This window comes from Agelaius phoeniceus, chromosome 6 (genome assembly GCF_051311805.1).
Source record: "Agelaius phoeniceus isolate bAgePho1 chromosome 6, bAgePho1.hap1, whole genome shotgun sequence".
Lineage (NCBI taxonomy): Eukaryota > Metazoa > Chordata > Aves > Passeriformes > Icteridae > Agelaius > Agelaius phoeniceus.
Window position 1 is genome coordinate 48778121 of NC_135270.1, and position 22931 is coordinate 48801051.

Here is a 22931-nt window from a genome sequence, read left to right on the forward strand (position 1 = left end):
AGAGGTATTTATTGAGACAAATACTTTAAGTATGTGTATGTAATTTTTAATCTATTCATAGTTGAGCTCAAGTCATAAAATCAACATGCTGTACTTTTTTTCAGGATCAGGACACTTCTGTTTTTGAGTGTCTCACTCATAGCTGAACAATTCCATAATTAAAAAGAATAGCATCATCTTTATTTCCTCCATGTAGTCAGCAATAACAAGTGTTTAATCTGCAATGCAATTTTTGTCTTCTTTTCCCTTCATTTTCAGCATGATGATCCCTGGAAATGCTGCAGGTGTGGCCAAGCAGTTCCTCCGTTGTGTGTTCCATCAGCTGGCTCCCAATGGCATCTTCCCTCAGCTTTTCCAGAGCATTATTAAAGGTAATGTGCAATACCTGAGTGCTTTTCTGACCCTCAGGTTCCTCTGTATGAGCAGCCATTGTGAAAATGTCATTCAAATTTCAGATGGAAGCTTCTTACGGACCTTGGCTACGTCTCTGATGGACTTCAGTGAGCTGAGTTCCATTGCTGCTCTGAGCCAGCTGTTAGAGGTATGTTGACAATTGGCTCTGTTAGTGATGCTAATTTTATTAGCATTATCAGGGTCATTTCTCATCATTTGAGTTCAAACTTGCTTCATCAAAAACACTGAATTTTTGTTTTGTCCTCCCTGGAAGTAATTAGGCTGTCCTCACCATTGGTAGAGTGCCCCATTCCTTCCCCAAGCACTGCTTTTTGTTTCCAGGAACATTTCTACTCATACATCTCAGTTCTCCCTCTTCATTTTATCCAATGACAGTTTCTCTTAAGTATTCCAAAAATCTATTGCCTGCCTTTCACTGACTGCCTTCTATGTAGCTGGCTTATTTCTACTGTACCATTTTTCCTCCTGCTAGAACTATTCCCTTGTATGTGTCCTGTTCTTCCAAGAACATGGCAATTGCCTCATACAAGATGTTGGCATCACTTTAAAACTGCTCATGTCTTTTCAGGCCTCACCCTAGGACACAAGCCACAAAAGCATACATGGTCTATGGAACATTAATGAACATATCTTCTTTGAAACTGTCTAAAAGAAAACATGAAAAATCTGCTCCTGAATACTTTAAATTTTGCTTTTTCTACTGCCTTGCCAGTCTGAGCAGATTATGAGTTAGGACCCTGCTTAAAACATTTAGGCTCAAAATCTTTTGGTCAGTACTTTAGGAACTCTAGACTAACTTTCACATACACAGCTCAAATTCCCAGCACAACACCATCATTAACATAATAGAAAAAGTATGCAGTATTTGGTCCCAAACTCAGCACTTCCAAATGTCGTGGCAGGGACCATTTCTGCGTGTGTATGATCGATCGTTCACAGTTCTCGTTTCCTTTCCCAGGGTTTAAACAACAAAAAGAATTTGCCAGCAGGGGGTGCGATGCTCCGCTGTTTGGAAAACATTGCTACCTTCATGGAAGCCTTGCCGATGGATTCCCCCAGCAACCTCTGGACCACAATTAGTAATCAGTTTCAGACCTTCCTTACTAAACTCCCATGTGTTTTGCCTCTTAAGGTATGATGTGTGGGCATCTGAAACAAGCTGTATTGCCATTGGTCACAATGTACTGAAAATGTGCATAAACTGTGGATAAACAATCCGAGTGGGTTGTTGTGAATGTTTCCTAAAGATTCAGCTGATATTTCCAGAGGACTGGATTTACTGTATCTCTGATCCATCCCTTTAATTATGTTTTCTGTGGGTAACAACAGCCACTCTGACCAGGGTACTTTTCACTTCTTTCTCCTATGCATTTTCTATGCCCTATCTCTGTCAGATTAGAATACTGCATTTGAGACAATCAGTATTTAGACAATGAAAATCCATCTGGTTTTAACTGTTAAAACTAAATAAAACTCTTAAGAAGAGCAGCACCACGTAATTAATTTGCTGAAAGTACACTGTAGTCAGACAAGCAGAGGGAACTGACACTACTGAGACTTGGGCCTGGCCTGTTTGGCTGACCAGGTTGTAGTTCTGATTGTAATAGAATATTGTTACAGAAACTGAATGCAGAAGCTCTGATTTATCAGAGCTCAGAAGACATACAGCAGGATCTTATCTCCTGGTGTGTATATTTTAGCAAACACAGTAAAAACTTCTGAGTCTTTCCAGTGGACTCCAGTAAATTAAATGGAATTCTGATGCACTTAATCTGTTTGCTATGGTGTGAATGAACCCAGTGGTAATTTTTTCTATACAAAGCAGTGTTTTTCTATATGGGCTGAGGGATCCAAAATCTAAATCTGTGACTGATAACATTGTCTTTTAAATTGGTTGTCACCACCTGGCTACAGGAATGAAATTCCTTGGCATTATTATCAGTAGTCAGATCTTGAAACAGCTTTAGATTTTAGTAAATTGTGGCATTATCCTTCAGCACTTACTAAACCAAACAGGCAATAACCATTCCCTCTGTGTAGTAGCCACCTCAATCTGCTGCATCTTATGTAACTGAAATAAATAAAAACAAATTAATTTTGTTTAATTTTAGTGGATCTTAGTGGTTCCAACTGCACCTCCACCACTCACAGAACCTTTAGGTGAAGGGTTTACTCTGATTTCCCTTCTGTTTATGGGAGGTATTAGTAAATACAAGTAAAGCAATTGCTTGCTCCTGCACTTTCCACCTCCTGTTCTTTTCTTTAGGGTTGTAGGGGACACTTTGATATTCTAGATGTTTACAGCAGGGGTGAGGCAAGACAATGGATTGATCCTGAAAAGTCCATTCTGTGCTGTAACCTGTGTGATTTACTTAAAATGAAGAGTACATCATAAGGAACAACTTAAGGAATCTGAAACAGCTGCTGCCAGGGCATATTCTGGTGTTACAGGTTGTGAGATGTCTTAATATGTGAGGGAAAATATCATAGTCCAAAACAAGCACAGACATATAAAATAAGATTGATGGTGTGCACCTATGCTGTGTATGTTACCACTGAAGGGGCATGATTGTGTTCAAGGATAAGCCAGTTTAGAGAAGGTAATTAAAAATCAATCATCAGGGATCATTTTTCAGACTTCACTTGTAAGTTATTCATAGCTGCTACCACTATAAGCAAGATATGTACACAGAAGGGCACTAACTTCTTTTCTTTTTCTTTTTTGTCTTCAAATATGTTCAGTGTTCTTTAGACTCTAGTTTAAGAATCATGATTTGCTTGTTGAAGATACCTACTACTAGTGCCACCAGGGTAAGTTCCAGGAACACAAAATTCTATTGCCTCAGGTACAGCCAGCCTGTGCAATTGTATGAATGTGTTCATTTCCCCTGGCTAGGAAAGCATTATATGTAAGCATAAAATTGTGCAGTCCAATACTGTTAGGAGAATGATAAGAGCTTTGGAATCTAGGTTACAGTGAAGTGGGGGTAGAATTGCATTCTTGTGTGGGTGTGAATGTATATCTTCTTAAAGATTTGATGTTCTCTTTTTTTTTCCCCTTCTTCTTTTTTTTCTTAGAAAAAAAAAAAAAGAGTTTCCTCAGACATTTTTCAGTACAATTCCACTGAAGTCAGTGAGGTTTTCCTGCATAAACTATACAGCATCTCTTATAAACACTGTGTCACAAGTGCAACTATTTTCTAACTTTTTGTTTCTAAGTTCTGACAGAAGCATGAAGGCATATGATACAGCTGTTTGCCCAAAACAGTGTGAATCCCAGGCAGATAGCCTCTGAGCTAAAAATAATGCTGTTCCATTCAGGCATTTCAGAGTTGGAATGCTTCTTTGCTGTTTTGGGCAACGGGTTATTGATTTCTGTAACACATGTCATTGCAGAGTCTTCTGGAACCTTTTTCAAAATTACTGAGTTTTGTAATTCAGAATGCTGTCTTCACTCTGGCCTACCTGGTGGAACTGTGTGGTTTGTGCTACCGAGCCTTCACCAAGGTAACACTGACACTGCATCTTCCTTTAGGGACAAGTGAAAATAGAGCAAAGTAGTGCTTCCCAAAAATAGTTTGGAAGTAAAGATGGAATCAGTATCAAGTTTCAGGCTTGTCAACAGTTTTAACATGGTTTGGTTAATAAAGTAGTAATCATGGTTTAGTGCCTTTTAATAATGCTAAGTTTTACATTCACAGTAAAGACACAGATGATGGGAACCTGCTGCAGATGTTGCTCAGAAAAGTTTTTTGATGAGATTTTGGGACTTGGACATTTTTTTCTCATATTGGTGAGATACCTGGTATTCATGCATCACATGAATATCAGTCATATCTTTCCTAGTGCACAAGTTTAGCCATTCACATTTGTGAGTAAAAACTTAAATATTCCTGGTAGTGCCTTTGGAGAGCACAGCTGTGGGGGGAGCAGTAGACAACTGACTAAAATGGAAGACTCCAAGTTAGGAGCTTTCCATCTTAGATCCTGTTCATTCTGTATTGGGTATTTTCCTCTGGCAGGCATGGCTGTTGCTGTGTAAAAAAGAGAACAGTATATGTACACTTTTAAAATGTTTTAAAGATTCCTGGATGAAAGCTATGGTGTACAAATGGCAGTTATTACTTGGGTTCATTTTTGTAGCTATCAGTGAGAAGTTTAACAATAAAAAAAGAAATTGAGCCCCTGGTCATGTATACTTCATTATGTAGATTGTCAAGGTAATGAGCAAAAATGTTGCTTTAGCCACTAAGTGCAGTTTTCCATCCTTGCTACATTTGTCAGAACAGTAATTAATCCTCAGGAAACACTCTGTCATAAGTAGCTACATGATTTTCTGTTTTGATAATGTACAACTGGAACATGCATTCTTTCAGTCTTGTTAAGACTTAAAATATCACTGTACAAACAGTGAAGAAGAAATGATGAAAGCAATGACACTCTTTCAGAAAAACTGCACCACAGGAAAATAAGAAACATTTTTACAAAATGTAATGGTTTGAAGCATTAAATAGAAATTAATTTACAGTATGTTTAATGATAGCAAGCAAGTTCTAGCTTTTTGTCTCATTTGAAAGAGAAGAGTTTATGCAATGGAATAATCCTGAATAGAGAAGGGATTGCCTAGCTTTTGGAATTATTTTGAGTTGTATCTATAGTCAAGGCTTTGGGCAAGGCAAAGTGAGTAAAATCTTAATGTGAACTCTAATAGTGTTAGATACCCCTCTTGCATTTGTGGTCTTATCAGAGTGTTTCATGTATCTGCTAAAGCAAATGATGAACTACAATAAATTTTTCACATTCCTCAGGCTCTGAAGTTTCAGAGATATGTAGTTAAAACCATGGTGTTGGAAAACCCACATGTGTGTCTTACATGCTGCCTGGTTGATTGTTCTATTAATGTAGTGAGTACTTAATTGCACACAGGAAATTTGGATTACAGTGCTTGGTAAATCTTCTTGATTTAGTTTAATGCAACCTGATGACCCAGAAATGGAAGCATTAGTGAATGTTCTGCATTGTATGGCCACAGAATAGTTAATTTAGTGGAACTCCACACTACATTATCTTTGCTATTTCTGAAAGCTTACTGTAGTTTTGCCTTAGAAGTGTCAAATTAATGACTGCAGTTAGAAAAAACACCAAATCAGTTATGATGTCTGTGTTTCTCTACAGTGGAAGTCACTGTATGTAAATAAGTGTTGTGGTAGAGGACTACATAGAAGTGAATTCCAGAAGGAATATAATTGTGAGCATTGAAACTATTCAAATGTAATTGCTTGTTTTGCAAATTTGAGTGTGCTGACTGGAACAAAACAGCAACTTTCAGCTGAGCTGTGGAGGATTCTTATCTTTTCAAAGAGCAAGCTACTCCAACATGCACTTTGTAGAGGTCAGTGCTGTACAACCACTCCAAATCTATTTTTTAGGAAAAAAGATCCAACATTTTCCTAATAGCCTATGGCAGGAGTATCTGAGTTTCTCTTGTATTGGATCCTGAAGACTCACGTCAATCTGATATTTCCTTGTCTGAGTTTCTGTTCCAGGTCAGCAATTTGTTTCTTTCAGTGCCTTTGGAACTCTCAGTTGAGAGTACCATCTCTTCTATGGATTGTAATCTTATCTTTAGTTTTCCTTTCAAGTGTCTTAAGGTCCTAAATGGACACTTTCTGGCTTTCTTATCTCTTAGAACTGCAGAAGCTTGAACCTAAACTTAGCCTTTTGCTGGTGTTCTGTTGACCCTTACTAAGTAAATGCAGAGTGCCACATGATTTTGCTATTGAATCTTTTAAAGAATATTAAGAGGCAGATCTTGAGTATTTTTAATTACTGCAGTATCAGCAGTGATACAATAAAGATTTTTGCTTTATACTGGCCTACTTGGAGGATAGCAATCTCCATTAAAGATCCAAATTGACTCTTATTACTAAGTTTGGACCCTGAGGTACTACTAGAACTTCAGTAGGTTCACGTTCTCCATATTGACATGTGGTTAGTCACAATTTGAAGGTTGCAAAGCTGTTTTCTGTAGGGATACATATTGGCATTAAGTACCAATATAGCCGGATGGAACGTGCCTGGGCTCGTCTGGCCTTGCTGCTTGACCAAGGGCGGCAGCTGTGGTGGTTTCTCCTCAGAGACACCTTTGGCTGGCTGGATGCTGCAGCTGGGTGCTTGGGACAAGTCCAGGCAAGCAGGAGCTCAGGTTTACCTCTGATGGAGAGGCTTCCAGGCAAAGTGAAGGAAAAAGGAGTCGGGTTCTGCGGGAGGGTTTCGATGCAGAGCTTTATTCCTGGCACCCAGGCCTCTGAAAGCAGCAACAGCTCCAACAGAGCCAGGGAACTGCGTGGTTGCTGTGTCTTATAACCCCAGGGAGAGGGGGAGGGAAGGGACAGGGATCCCATCAACTGGGTAAGGGAGGGAAAGTCTCAGGGGACAAATGACACCTGGATGGCCCAATGTCCCCAGGGCTGAGAGGCATCTTTGAACTCTGCCAATCACACGATGCCCTTGCTGGAATGCCAAGATTGACAGACAGCACTCAGCAAGGGGCAAGGGAGGGGAAGGGAGAGGGTATTGGCACACCTGGGGAAGGAACTGGGATAGCTGAAACAGGCTATTACATCACACTGCAGCAGATACATAGACATTGGAGAGAGTTAATTTGGCTGAACAGTGGCTGAAGTAGTGTATTCCTGACACTTCTGGTATCAGATTTATACATGTGGCTCCCCTGGATGTTATTCTCAAGGAGCAATGGCTTTCTGGCAGAATATAAAGTTTATACATATTTATCACCAGCAGGATGATAGGAATAAGCAGACTTGGGTAGGAAGGATACTTTGGGCCATTGATTTATATGTCATCACTCCTGATGTACAGTGCAGGAAGCAAGAGATCAGATGTCAAAAAATAATTTTGCCTGATTTTGCTTAATCTCTCTTCATCACATGTGCTTAACAAACTTTAAGAGTTTAGACTGTGAGATAGGAGACTCCTTAGAGAAAGAAGCAGTTACCAGTTGTATTATCCCTAAAGCCAAGAAAAGCTGGGGTTCATGAATCCTATGCTGCTTTTCCAGTGTTCTGACAGAGCAATTTATTATGGCCCAGTTATATCCTGTATAGCATAGATGTTAGTATGTAAAATAGCTGAATGCTTTTGAAAGAATTATGTCTTCCTTCTTTTTCAGTATGTGTAGGCTACTGGACTGGGTTACTGATAGGAACTTCTGTCCACTCTTTGTGGGGGGATGTAAATGTCAACTGACTTGGATGTGGCACTGCATAATGTCTGTGTCTCAGGTCTGGCAAGGCATTTGATGGTGGGAAGGGACAGTCTTCCCAGAGAATTCTAACAAGTAACCAGGATTTGTTTACACTGTGGGTATTATGCACCATTCTGGTTCTCCATTCCCACTCAGAATATCACAGTGTCAGAAAGTTCAGGTAATGATAGCAAGAATGATCAAATGGTTGGAGTTCCACATACAGAGCAATAAAGTCAGAGCTCTTTGGTCTGAAAGAGCAGGACCTGATGGGAATGTGAGAGAGGTCTGCAAGGTCCCAAGTGATCCAGACAGGGACAGGTAATTTCATTCCTTTCCAGTGTAAAGAACATACTAAGTTTATAGGAACTAGTCAAAGCAAGTAAAGGGAAGCGATTCTTCAACAGCATGTGACTCTTTACCATTTGTGCCAAAGGTTGGCATGGGTCCCAGAGGTCAATGGACCAGTTATGTGGAAGAGAAATACATTGAGAGTTTTGAATTATACAGAAACCACACTGAGCTCAGAAGTTCCTTGAGCTGAAAAATGTTGGTGAAATTATACATGCTTGCCTTGTTCTTATTCTTCCTTTTGCTTCTGCTTATGGCTTTGTTGGAGATAACTTACTGAAGACATTTGTTCCCATCTGACCTCTCCTGGATATTCCTATATTGTATATTTTTTATCAGAGCAGCACTCATGCATGTGAATGTGTGACTTTTGAATATTTGTCCCCTCAAGAAATGGTTTCATAATACATCTGATTCTGGAGTGTTAGCTTCCTGCAAGTTTAGCTGCCTAGACTGCAGCAGTATAGTCAGACAAGGACAAGGACTGCAGTTTGGGACCCATTCTGTCATCTAAATGTGTTATCTGTCTGCCCACTCCATGTAATTGAAGAGGAAGCTAGGAGCTTGAAGTATGGTCTCTTGATTCACAGACTGGCATCATAACTTCCATGGAATACACACCATTCTGTTGTTTTGGCACCTTCTCTCAGATCAAGGCCTGATATTTAAAATCTGTTTTCATTCAGGGATATGTGGGTGCTGTGGGAGGCATGCACTGCTGCTGCAAGCTTTGTTAGACAGTGTGCCACCCAGCTAGTGTGGGGACAGCAGTGCTCTGAAGAGGAGCACTGGTGACTGATTGGTCTGCTGCAACAAAAGCTCACTCACACTTTCAGCTTCTTGTGTGTGCAGATGGAGGTGGCCTTCAAATTGTCTCTCACTAATGTACCTCACTAAACTTCTCTGAGGAAGAGACAAACAATCCCGTTTTACAGATTTTGTGGAGAAACTGAGGCCCTGACTGAGTAGAAATTTTCACACATTTAATTTAAGTGAGCAGGCAAGTGCATGGGATTTACAAGATGGAGGATACCAGGTTTTAGATTTTAAGCACACTTTGGATATGCTCTCATTATTAGACCATTTATTTCATCTCTAATGGTTGTCTGAAATAGAGCATGGTGCTCCTGCTTATCAAAATTCTTGAGTTGTTGTGGTCAATAGCAAATTACAGATTTGTTTAATGTTTTTATCTTACTCTCTAAAGTTGGAGAATGTCAAAGTAAGATGTATAACAAGGCCATCTTATCTCTTGTACCTCCTTGCTGACTCAGCCCTACAACTCTATTCTTAGACTTCTGTGTTCTGATCTCTACTGGCTGATTTCCCCTATGTTTTAAAGTGTTTCTGTGGTAGCAGCTGTAGCCAAGACTGTTTTTATTGTGGAAGTGGAAAAGTACTGCCAGTCTAATGAGTGGAAATAGATGGTCCAAGCAGCTGTAGTGGAAGCACTCTTGTTAAAGGGGAATAACAGCAGAAAGAGGGTATGGTGAAATATAGGCAGGTTTTGGCAGCTTCAGTGAAAGAATAATGCTAAATACTATGCCAGTTTTGCTCTTCTGTGTAATTTCTTACTGCTTTCCTCTTTTCTCTTTTCATGGGACTCCTTAATGAAAGCTGTGTTTGCATACCTGGGTTTTATAACTATTTTATAAAATCTATCTGTATTTCATGTGTGAAATACTAAAGCTTGCATATAATGTCTGACAAAACAGCAAAGAAAAATCACCTTCATTGATGTCTGTTTATTAAGTCAGTAGAATAATATAAATTACGAGTGATGTTGGCTTTTTTGTTTTTAGACAGCAGAAAGAAGTACATTTTTGTAATTTTGTTATTCTCAAACTTAGATAAAAAAGTATCTTTATGGTTTACTGTGGCTGTCAGTGAATTTCAGGGCATTCATAATTCTGTGGTTTTTTGTTGCAGGAAAGGGACAAGTTCTACTTGACACGCTGTGTTATATTGGAGTTACTGCAAGCACTCAAGTTGAAGTCACCCTTACCAGACATGAATCTGCTGCTGTTGGTGCAGGTACAGCAAATTCTAATGTAATTCTCATACTGATCCTGGCTTGGCCCAGGTTTGGGAGTGGGGCAGAGGCTGAAGAACTGAGTCCAACATGGTTACAGAAAGTACCAGCAATGTCTGGGGAAGCAAGAACTTTTTTAATCCAAATCCAGTTGCATTTGTATGCATTGGTTCATACATTTAGGCTGCTACATTAAAATTTGAGAAACTAAATTTGGAATCCAAATTTCTCATAATGATAATGACCTGTGCATCACTGCTCAAGTACTGAAGATCACAGAATATATCTTGAGTTGGAAGGGACCCATAAGGGTTGAGTCCATTGAGTTTTATATCATGTCCTGCTGGGGCAGCTGCCCCTGGTGCTGCCTTTTCTTTATATCCTAGCCTCAAACTCTGTCACCAGCTTGTGTGGGAAGGGCTGCTAGTGGATCATGGGTCACAACTCAGTTTCTGGCAGTAAGCTTGTCTCCACTTCCTGAGGGCCGTTTTCTTTTGACCTGCAGTTTTCCAGCTACGAATACATTGACAATATTTCTGCTGCTTTCATTCTGTGGAGTCAAGCTACCTTTGGAAAATATGAGGAAATAAGATACAGGCTTATGAAAACTTCTGCCTTCAAGAAGGCAAGTGTGGCATGGTTTGGCATCACAAGCCTGTCACCAAAACAATTTGCTGAAGTCCATAAAATGTAATCACAAGCACTGGGCTCATTGTTCCAATGAGATAACAATGATATGTTAGGAACTTAAATTTGGAAACTTAAGATTATAGGGGACCAGCATAACAGCACTTCGTAAGATCTAGGTGAGATGTTTATTACATAGATATCCCATAATGCTCCCAGCATCACAGCTTCATTCACTCCTTCCCTTCCCATTATGGGTCAAAGCTTCATGTAGCTTACTATGGACTCATTTTCTTTTGAGTACTGGTACATTACTCATAGTAAGTAAATTATTTCTAGTTGACAGAGAAATAACACAAATAATATGGCAGTTAGGATAACTCTGAAAACAATTATTATGCCATCAGTGTTAGGGGAAGAAGTTGGGAAGGGAAGAATAATATGGGGGTTTTTTTTGATGCTTAGGGGTTGTTTTTTAAAATCCATTGAAGTTAAAAAGCAGATTGTCTTTTTTTTTTTTTGTTAATTATTATTTAACTCAAACTTACATTTTTCAGTCCCAGTCAATACCATCAAATAACAACCACCAATCTCTTTCTGTCTTACAGCTGCAGTGATGCACCTTTATACCATGTACATCGGTTTTTGTTGACTTGAACTGATTTTTCCTGTATTGCAGAATGAAGCAATTATTCTGCATTACTCCTATAGTTCAGTCTTGTGGCTACCCCAAAGCATAACAATCCCCTAGTCTACTCCTTCCTGAATTTGTCATTTGAGAATGCAAACAGGCCATGTCAATTTTGGCAGTGGGGTTTAACTGATTTATGCTTGGGCTTCACATTGAGTCAATTGCCTGAGAGACCCAGTAAACAAAACTCTCTTACATCACCTTATCTCATAAAGATTAAATGGTATTTGCCTGGGTTTTCCTCCTAGCACTGTTCCCATATGCTGTATTCACTTTGGGATGTATTCATACCTTACACAACAGCATCTAATGTGGATATAAATGTCTTTTATGATGTCTCTCTTTCAGAGGCTGATGAAGTGATTCATATTTCCTGCCATCCAAAGCAGCCAGCTTCTGTTTTTATGCAGTCAGTGGTGAAGAATAGGGGTTATATTCAGACCATCTGCCATAGATGCCTACTGGAGGCATGATAACTGCTTCTCCCATTGACTGTAAATTGGCAGCTCTCAGTAGTATGTGGTCTGAATCACTCAACAGCCTCTGGAATTGCAACACCATAGTAACCACTAAGCCCATCTTAAGCACCACTGTAATTTAAGAAATCTACCGGTAAAAATGCATATGTCTCTTATTTTTTAAATATTCTCTGCTGCCATTAATAGAATTAAGGGATTGGCTCACTTCTTTACCACACAAAGCCACCAGGATATTAATTCAAATTGTATGCTTTTGAATGAATAAAGACATAGCAGAGTTAACACAGCACCAAACGGAAATGGTTTTAATTTCCAGCAGTCATGTCTCCATGGACATGTTAGCCTGTATGCAAGATTCTATACAGACAGTGCACACAGAATACAGAGATTCTGTCAAACTGTTCCAGATAACAAAGGAGCTGTGATAACTTTAATTTAATGATAGATCAGTCGTGGGCTGACTAACAAAGGAGTTCCTAGAAAGGTACATTTGACACCCACGTTTATCCAGATTACATAGTGCCATCAGTGTCACTGGTGACATTAAGGCTAAGATGAGAGTTAACTTTGTCCCACTTTACAAAGAATGAGAATTTTTAACCAGATCACTCCAATCTTTGCATAGGTGTCGTGGGTGATAAAGGGTACATTAAGACTGTCTCCTTGATTTATCCTACCAAATGAAAGGCATCATGTACATGCTGCTGTTCCATGGGTTTCCATAGGAACTGCTTCTTCACACAGCATTTCATTTCCTAGTACTTTTCTCCTGCTCACATTTCATCAGCACACATCTTCAGGATTTCCATTGACTTCAAACTGTACTGGTGTCTCTTTAGAATTTGCTTGTTCAGTTAGTCTCTAAGATTCAGTGTACCTGATCTGTTTTGTTGTAAAGCTTGTGGAAGTGTAAGAGTAAATTCTAGGGCTGTAAAGGATATTTTGAAATCCTTTCATGAAGAGTAGTCAGTCATTGAGAGTTCTGCTAACATGCATGCATTAGACAACCATAAAACATGGTAGTCAATATCTGTCTCAGTTTGTGAAAGTCCTATTTTTTAATCAGAAGATTAAGGCTTAGACCTTAGTTGACAGTTTTTTTTTTTTTTTTGTCTGCTCTTTCTAAGAAAGTTACATTGCATCACTATGGACAAAAATTGTTCAAGTGCAGATATAATGTTAGGACAAGAAGTTATTGGAATAAGCAAATAATTTGCAGGGTGTCCAATGCATTATTGAAGCTTATAATGATTAAATAACAGCAATAGCAAGTTTAATGTATGAATGATGTGGACATTGGAGATTTTAGGTCAAGGGATTTGGAAACACAAAGAAACAAGAAAAAAAAGTAAAATAAAAGCATCAGAAAAGCAATGAGAGATATTCTACTGTAGTAGCATGACACTGACCATGTCTCAGAAACAGCCTGTTTATGTTTTCTGGTGCAGAAGTTATATCACACCATACTAGTATGTTGTCAACTTCAAACCTCTTCATATAATTCATCATTGTAGAACTTCAGTGACATGTTATAATATCACAGTGAAGAATATGGCACCCTACCTTATCCTTCTCTATCATGGTTCTCTCTATAATGAGAGGAACGTTTGATAAATGGAAGAAATAGCAAATATATATTTTTTCCATAAGGAAAGTCTGATTTGTTACATAATATTCTTCAAATTGCTTCTGCACAGCATATGTGTTAATTAAGCACATTAAAGTCAGATTTTTTTTCAAGAAAATTATCTCATTTATAATGGTGAGTTAAGTAGGTTGTTTTTAAAGAAGGAGATCTCTAAAGGCAAATTACTATGAATAAAAGCAAGAAGAGATCTGAACTTTTTTAATTTTAAATGAAGTAATGAATAAATTATTAGTGTCTTTAGGTTCCTCAAAAATAATTTAAAATAACTTATCTTTAATCTCTTCTTAGTTTGTTTGTGCAGATGCTGGAACAAAACTAGCTGAGTCAACAATCCTACATAAACAAATGATTGCCTCAATGCCTGGAGTAAGTACTGAACCAAAGTCCATTTCTTAGTTCTGTTCTGATTTTTAAAAAAAAAATACATCTTATTCAACTTGCTTTGCTTCATTTTAATGCTCTTTCTTTTTCATCTCTCCTGATTGGCAAGATGGATTACAGGCAAGGTTGAGATGCTTCATTCTTTTTATTAACAGTGGAAAAGTTCTGAATTTGATGTTGCTTCCCTTGCTTTCACTGATAACCTTTAGTCATGTAGCTTACTGAGCTACATGACTAAAGTAACTGACTTCAGTGGAGCCTGTGCTCAAAAAGACAAATCAAAGATCTGCAGTTCTCAATGGGGAGCGGACCAGCTGAATGCATCAAAAAATGGTAGTAGGATGGAAAGCTACAAGCCATTGCCTCCATTCTCACAAAAGATTACCTGATTAAAGAAGGGAGTTAATGGTATTTTTCTGGGAATGTGTAAGTCATTCATCTATATCCTGCTGATGAGTGTAGCTAAATGACAAGTACTCCTTGTCTGGGCACTGAATGTGCACCTGGTGAATATGGAGGAAGTAGCACAATGGGAGGTCTTGACTTGTTCCATGGCACATGTGACTGAGTACCCAAGCAGATGGAAGAGGGTTAGCCAAGTTTGCTTTACAAGCTGAGTGAGGAAAACTTGTTTCCCTGTGTTTGTCAGCTTTAGGGATGACTTAATAGGATCTTTCTCATGTATCTTCTGAGTGCGTGATTTTTTAAATGCCAATCTTTAATAATACCTTTCCTCCCAACAGGATATTTTAATTTATACTTGCTTTGAATAGACTAATACTGGTGTTACAAGGTGTGATAGGAACATGATCATTTCAGAAGAAACCATAGAAAATTAGGCTGCCTACTGCTTGCATGAAACAGAATAGGTTGTTGGAGAGAAGTCTTGTGCAACTGAGCATTTATTTTCAGAGATTGGAGTGTAGTCTCTTTCATAATTCTGTTATTCAATATTCTAGAACCCAGGTTGAATCCTTTGTGCACATAAACTGGATGGAGGATATACTGACAGGGTTCCCAATGACCATAAAAACCCACTGGTTTTTATTCTGTCATGGAAACTGAACAACATTTGAAAAGCCAGGAGGTGGCATAGTAAGGGAACATACAAAAATGAGGAGTGCCCAGGTTCAGTTGTTTTAAATATAGAATTCTCGCAGTTTTTCAGATTTCAGCCACTAAAACTCAACTGCGGCTTAATAATTCTGTGACTAAAACTAAATCTAGTTCATTTGTATGCTCAGATAGGATAATCAGCTTCTATGCTTCAAAGTGCAGGTAATCAAAAAGAGGCCAAAGAACAGTAGTTTTCTTCTGTAAACTTTACTGCAGTGCTCTGCCCTGAGCCTGTGACTTGGGATAAAGTAGATTTTGGTGACTTCAAAAAGATATCTAATTTAATAATGTGATCATTTAGCCTCAAAAGTTAAGCATTTCTTTTACTTGACCCCTTAGAATGAGGCATCCATAGTTCCTGTTGAATTCAGGCAGCATTATCTTCACCTCAGACTATTAACATGTAAACAGAGGTTTATGTGATACCTAGTGGGTCAGTAGCATCACCTTTGGAAAGCTTCCCTGCAGGGCTCTCTGATCTATTCAAAGCCCTTATTTAATCTGACAGCTTTGTTCTGTTGACTGCTTTATGCACCTCGGGCTCATCTTGTGCTTGCTGAGGGGCAGATTCACATTTCTCACTGTTCTAGGAAAAAGATTGTGAAAATCTGTAGTGCACAAATACAGCAAGCACCACATTGAGTCCCTTTGTTTTCCCTTTGAGGTTGTTTTTGCTGTGGCACAGGTGGCTTCTCAGTAAGCTTATACCTTTATGATCTTACTGGAACACTGTATAGCTTTAGTGCCATTAAGATGCTGTATTTTGAATGCTTTTTCTTCAGGAATATACAGGAAATATTCATTAGTTTTTTCGTAAAGGAAAAAACACAACACATTGCAGTGATGTTCATTTTAGTGATGTTTACACATAAAAGATCTGAAGTTATTTAAACTGTTTTTCCATTGTGATTAATGTGAAATAAGGGCATCTGTGCCTGTGACTGAATTTTGTTTTCTTTGATTGTAACTGATTGATTCAAATTGCAGAAGTGCTCAGCTGCTTGAAAAACTGAGCTGTTCAATTCTCATGAGTTTTTAAGACTAATTCTGGATCACTGTAAATTTCAGGATGACAAGACCAGAATATTCTTGAAAGTTTCATCAGTTGATCTTTTAGTGCTGTCATAGATAAGAGTATTTTATGATGCATGAAGAAATTACAGCAGCTGGGCTATCTTCTCATACTATAATCAGATAAGAGGAGATCATACAGTGAGAAGAAGAACATCAAAGAATACCTATTCCTAATTATTCCAAGTAAAAAGGAAAATAAAGAATTTGAGACAGACTAACTGTATTCTGGTGAAGCAAAACCCAGTACTTAAACTTATTTCTTTTATGTTTTAGTGTGGAACAGCAGCAATGGAATGCATGAGGCAGTATGTTGGGGAAGTGCTGGATTTCATTGCAGATATGCATACCTTAACCAAATTGAAGGTTGGTTCTGGCATATATTGATCTAAAGTGTATGAGGTTTTTTTACAAAAATATCTTTTCTGTAAGGAACCTGCCTGGGAGACACAGTAGGAGGTATTTGACGGTGACTGACACGGTTTTTTTCTTTCTCTTGTAAAAAAATATTAGTGCTGTTATAGATTACAGACTTCAGTGGCATTGGTAAAAAGTAGCTTATGTGATGTTGAAATGGAGGCTGATTCTAATATCATGAGCACATAATAAAAATGCAGGCATGATTTTTCTGAACTGTTGATGATGATCAAATGTCATACCAAAGTCACTGTGAGAAGTAGTTGTGTTTAATATAACCCAGGGAAGCATAAAACTCCCTGCCTGTACAACAAAGTACACTCCTGTGGAGGAATCCTGTGTCTCTTATAGATAAAAACAGACACTTAAATTTATTGGAAGTTCAGAGCTAATTAAAATGCAGTAATTGACCTAAAAAAAGGGGGTGTCCTTTTCCTAATGGATGCTGTTGTTTTCATTGTCAGGTTATATTCTTTTGAAAAAGAAATGGCTCTTATGGCTGTAGTCCAAACTGTATTTTGGTTTCTTTATATTAGTTGGATGACAAATTTTTAAGAGGAGTGATAGGAAAGTACTTCTGTTAGCATAAAATATTTTATTTAGGAATGCATTTCATAAAAAGATCCTAGTAATCATTAGCTAATCAAAACCTAAAATTCCTGTTTCATGGAGGAACTTCATGTCCCTATTATATTTCCTACAGAATGGAAATTCTCTAAGACGTTTTGAAAAATTAGTAGCCTAAGTAACATTGCTGCTCTGAGGCTCATTTATGAAGCAATGAGATAAGAATTTTTACTCTACTAGTTTCTCACACACTCACTTGTTCACTGTCCCTCTGGCCCCTCAAATCCACCTTGTGCCCCAGAGGGGAAACCATATTGTGTGTTAATAATACTTATCACAAAGGAAGAAGAATCCCAGCTAAACTGAAACTTGTGTCTTGAAACTCTCTGTAACTGTATTTTACTGAACAAAATATTCCCTTTCTTAAATTCTTACCCTGTTGGCCATGAATTCCTTTGAATTAAAGAAAATAGTCTAAGGGAAGCAGCCTGTTAGGCTGGAGTAGAATTTCCTTCAAAGCACAAAGTAATTAATCATTTGAAGTTGAATTGGATTGCCTTCCCACTCTATCCTCTTAAGTTATTCACCCATTTCTGTTAAAGTTCAGAACTGCTTTCACAATAGGTAGCAAATGAATCATAAGTGAGGCGAGAGATACATCTGCTTTGCTAGTTCCACAGGAAAAAAAATCAGCTTACCTGAAACCAGGAATGGGGAAAATTTGTTTATAAATACTTGCAGGTATCCTCTCTCCTGTGTAATGTTTCTGTAGAAAACTTTCTGTCATTTTGACTTTCTCCTTCTGCTCACCTCCCTTGAGCTGTAGTCTGATTTTTCGAATTGTTCTTACAGTGCTGAAGTCTGGTGATTATTTCTTATCCTCAGTGGGACTATTTATTTTTAAAAATTTCATATATGGATATAGGTAGAACATGAACTAAAACTTTACCTGTTTTTTCCCTTTCATTTTTTGAAATGGGACAAGAAGCTTCCCAAATCAGTCATCTGGCCATTTAAAATGAAGTAAGAAATTCCATGTTGTTTTGATTTAGCCATGTAATACAGGAATCTGAGGACAAATTAGCTTAATAGGAGAGTCAAATATGACCATAATTTTATGTATTGCAAAGAGTAAGCTTTTCTGTCTTATAAAATTAAAAGGCAGTTTTTATTTAAAGAGATAAAACTTCGTGGTTTCAACATGTTTGAGAAAATATTTTTAAGCATTTCTAAGTTTACAAATAGTCAGAACTTCAAAGAAATTCACAGCATCTAGATTCAAATTCTTGCAAGCTCATTTAATATATTTACTTACATTGCTTGGGTTTTATAACAGAAGTGTTACTCCCTAGAAAATGAGTCCTGTGATCATCTGGTTGTACAATTTCTTGCAAGTGTGTATTATCAGCAGCATTTGGGGTTATAGTTAACAAAGAATCCTATATGATTTATAGGACCAGTAACAATCCCAATAGCAGAAGGTGATTTTCAAATGTTGGTTTTCAAATTTGGAAATTTCTACTCTCTGTAGGAATTCAGAGAACAGACCTGGTTGGAGTTGTTTATTTATATCCAATGTCTTCTTTTGCATATCCAAGAATAATTTTTTTGAAAGAGGCTAATTATTTTCAGTCCTGTATATTAGGAACTACTGCACTATAAAAAAGGTATAAATGTTAATTCTCAAGATAATCTGATTTCAGTGTACTGTTTCTATTCAGTTTATTATGGTTTCTTTTTCCCTTTGAGATAACATCTTAATTGGTAAAGCTTGGCAGGATTTTATTTAGAAAATTCCACCATTTTTGAAGATTTATAATGTATCTGCCTTCATAACTGTCTATCCTTTTTACCTGTCTGTATAACAGTCATTAAATATTCATGCTGGTACCTAGGGGTTTTTCCCTTCAAAGAGATTTAAGTAAGTGCAATTTGAGAGTGTAAGTTTCTGTGGTTGGATACTTATCTGGTACAAAAATATGATTGGTTCACTGATTTTTATCCTGTTATCATAATTGGATAACTGATGACCTGATTTTCTTGTGCAAAGCATATGGCTCTCCTTTAAAGCAAGCAACTGCAGTCAGCATGTGTTCTGTTATAGTCTAACCAGAAGGTAATGCAAAGTTAGCTGAATAGAAATTCAGAAGTATCTCGAGAAGCAGCAAAGAAACATCCCTTAAAGCTAGCAAAGCAGAATAAATTATCTTTACAAGCATAAATATTTGAGTGTTTCTTGGTGAGAGGTTTGGCTATTTTATTGCCAGAGTTTAAAGGCATTTGTAACTGAATAGTGCAGTATAGCTGACAAGTGCAATATAGGCATATTGCTGGAGAATAAGTGAGCTTCTTTCTGAGCATGTAAATGGGATATTGCACATGGAAGGCATTTCCTGCCCAGATGCTATCTTGTTAAATGGTTAGATTATTTTGTTTTTACCTAAACTCTCTGGATATGCAAGCATTAGTTTGTATTTATCAGCTGTTGAGTTTGCTGATACAAAAGCTGCCTATACATTTTGCCCAATTTATATTATGTCTTTTTATTATTATATTATGGCCTCTTTGAATTGTGGCCCTCTGTGGAAAGATCTGCATCATGTTACTAATATAGGGATTGGTGAATTTTAAAAAATCTATTTCTGAGCTTCGTTTTGTAGACACACAGATCCTGAGAAGGAATTGAAGGGGAGTGAAATAGAATATGCTGGGTTTTGGAACAATTTAGTTCAAGCAAAATACTGGTTTTGGGTAGGAAATCAGATCTTTGCCTTGCAGAGTCACATGAAGACTTGTTCTCAGCCACTGCATGAGGACACGTTTGGTGGACATCTGAAAGTTGGTTTAGCTCAGATTGCTGCTATGGAAATCACCCGGGGGAACCACAGGGACAACAAAGCTGTGATCCGGTATTTGCCTTGGCTCTACCATCCTCCTTCGGCAATGCAACAAGGGTGAGAACACTTCTACACAAAATGGAATACTAAAATGAGTTGGAAATCTTCACAAAATTATGTTTCTATTGCCAGATTCCATAGATAAGACCCGCACTAGGAAATGGTGGCAGTGGGACATTCAAACAGCTGCTCAGCAGCTCCCTGATCCTTAACTGAGGAGTCTCTCAATATAATATTTAAAGTACATGCCAGAGGGATAGTGGAGGTAACTCCAGGGGCTTGACTGGAGTAACACTGGAAATTAACTTGATTCTTGGTCTAGGTGCAGACAGTGAAAAGCACACAGGCACTTGATCAGTCCTAGAATTACAGAAAATATTCTCTTAGAATTATAGACAAAACAACAGGAAATGGCCATTGAAATTATGCAGTACAAAAGAATGAGAAGTAAGTGTAGGCCTACTGATGTATGATAAACTACTCAGTTCACCTGGCTAAAGTTAAATGAGAGAAATCCTGCTCAAGACATGTTTTCTGTCCCTTTTCACTGAGAGAAATCCTGATGTACAGTGTTTTATTTTCTAAAAAAAGGGGAGTACTGTCCCTTGTGTTACAGTGACAACAAGTGACTTGTTTTGAGTGTAGTCAACTGGACTGTGTTTAAACAAACCTGTGTTCCTGTCCCAGCTTTGTCCCAAACTAACTGTCCAGGATTCTAGGGACTAAGGTGTTTAGGCTCCAGTCCTTTTAGATACATCTGCATGTGAATATGTGGAGAATATCTGCTTTAGGAGTGCTTAAATCCTTGCATTTTAGTTTCTTACATGTTAAAAAAAAAGGAACACATGTTTTTAATTGAAAGTAATGTTACTTTAAGATTGTATAGGGACTTGAGGAAGAGCATTGTATCAGATTTTATTAAAAACCAAAAATTAATGGAATGCCTCTTGGGTAATATGAGTCTTTGACAATGACAGCAAATTAGAAACTAAAACCAGCAGGGAGAGTGGCCTAGTAAATAGTGATTTCTTGATGGAAAAACAATTATTTTCTTCCTGTGCCTATGAATTCAAATGAGTATTTAGTCAGCAGAGGGACAGACAAACAGCAAAGGGACAGACAAGATGTCACCAGTGAAGGGCTCTTTTTAGATTATCTAGGCACACTGCTTTGCAGTTAGACACTGTACTAGACAGTGGACAAATACTTAAGTGTCACAAAAAAGTATAGTCCCTGCCCTCCAAAACACAATCCAGATGTGCAAGGAGATGCCCAAGAACACAGAAATTAACTCCACTTTACCAGAGGAGATGTGGAACACAGTGGAGGTAAGGCAGCTGCATGGTGTCCAGGGGAGCTGAGAGGAGCATTTCCACTTGGGCAATCCTTCCCATCTGATGATATCTGTGTAAAAAACTCATTCTGTGTGGGAGCAGTGAATCTGTGAATGCTTTAACCTTTTGTAGAGACTGGTTTTTGACCCACCAAATAGGTTCTATTGGACTTGTATGTGGTATGTCAAGGCCACCAAGATCTGTGTGGTTGGAATCTTCCCAATGATCTGTGTCTCCAGCACACTGAGACTGCATCTGCCAAATGTGCATAAGGAGACTCCATATTTTGGGGAAAGCCAGAAAACTTAGTATCATTGTAAAATCTGCTCTTTTTTGACAGGCCCAAAGAGTTCATAGAATGTGTCTCACACATTCGTTTGCTGTCCTGGCTACTTCTGGGGTCTCTGACACACAATGTTGTCTGTCCAAATTCTCCATCATCTTGCATGCCTATTCCACTGGATGCAGGTTCACAAATTGCTGACCACCTTATTGTTATTCTGATTGGGTTTCCAGAGCAATCAAAGGTAAGGGATTATGTGTTTTAAGTAGAGATGTGTTTTGTATTGGCCTTTTTGCAAACATTTATTTTTAGTAAGATAAAAGGAGGGGTAAAAGCTTAATAAAACCCAGGACCCAGGGAAAGAAATCTCTGTACAGTTTTTCTTATGTGCCTAGAAGACTGATGAAATTAGTACACTTAAGTTTGAGGTTTGGTTATTTCAAAATGTCTGAACACAGGAGTGAGGAATGAAAAACTGAATTCCAAATTGAAGCTTTAGCAGTGACCATCTCTGTAGCAAATCTCTCAGATAGTTATTTATTCTTGTTGTATATTTGCATTGGATAGCATGTAATAATTTTATGATCAAAATAATTACAAGCAGTGATGATTCAAGCACAACTTTTTTCTTCAAGTTTTCAGGACAAGAAGAGCTATTACAGATTATAAGACATTTGTGACAGTAGTTAAACACAAATATAGCAGCAGTCTTTGACACCAACCAGGTTTTTATTAGTGACAGAAGCAGAATGATCATACATTTATCTTATACCTAAAATACTCCTTTCTTTCCCTGCACTCACCCAAGACACTGGTGCTTCCCATCCATTTCCTTGGCCTTTTTTTTTGCTCTTTCAAATACCTCTTTCCAGTTACCAAGCAACCATTGCAATGTTTGGTGCAGTCATACTGCCACAGAGCATGAATCTCTCTTGCTCTTGCAAACTGAGAAAACATTTCTGACCAGAAGCATCTTTCTTGTAATGAAGTGGTGAATGTCCAGCAGTCCTGGAGGCTCAGACACTGTGATATATAACAAGGATTAGCAAGGAGCCATGCCTGAGTATGCAAAATGAATTCTCTTTCCTTGACTGTTTCCTTGTGATTATGAGCAGTCCCAGCAAAGCAGAAATGGATGGCAGATTAACAGAACAGATGTAAAATCATCTATTTTATATGATAACTGTCCTTTCAGGTTCTGAAATGGAGTCATATGTGCCAGATCCTTCAGGCCTTCCAGAGATTGCAGTGGAGATTTCCATTAAGAAAGTTTCAGAAATAGTCCTAAATACCTGTTTTGCAAAACTAACCTTCTTTTAAAGGGACTGACCTTCATGCCAGGCACTTAGGTGGCAT

General features: G+C 38.0%; 1 protein-coding gene across 6 annotated transcripts in view; it reads left to right on the forward strand.

Moving 5' to 3' along the window:
• The window catches only part of UNC79 (unc-79 subunit of NALCN channel complex), a 109489-nt gene that overhangs the window by 78338 nt on the left and 8220 nt on the right, over nt 1–22931 (forward strand). For 5 of the 6 annotated variants that reach the window (XM_077180640.1, XM_077180641.1, XM_077180642.1 and 2 more), the window contains 10 exons: nt 259–371; nt 456–541; nt 1373–1546; nt 3157–3225; nt 3811–3921; nt 9962–10066; nt 13798–13875; nt 16354–16443; nt 19840–20015; nt 21633–21819. In XM_077180640.1, the coding sequence (XP_077036755.1) occupies nt 259–371; nt 456–541; nt 1373–1546; nt 3157–3225; nt 3811–3921; nt 9962–10066; nt 13798–13875; nt 16354–16443; nt 19840–20015; nt 21633–21819 (1189 nt within the window). The remainder of the gene's footprint in view (nt 1–258; nt 372–455; nt 542–1372; nt 1547–3156; nt 3226–3810; nt 3922–9961; nt 10067–13797; nt 13876–16353; nt 16444–19839; nt 20016–21632; nt 21820–22931) is intronic. The other variant, XR_013182873.1, reaches the window with a different exon arrangement.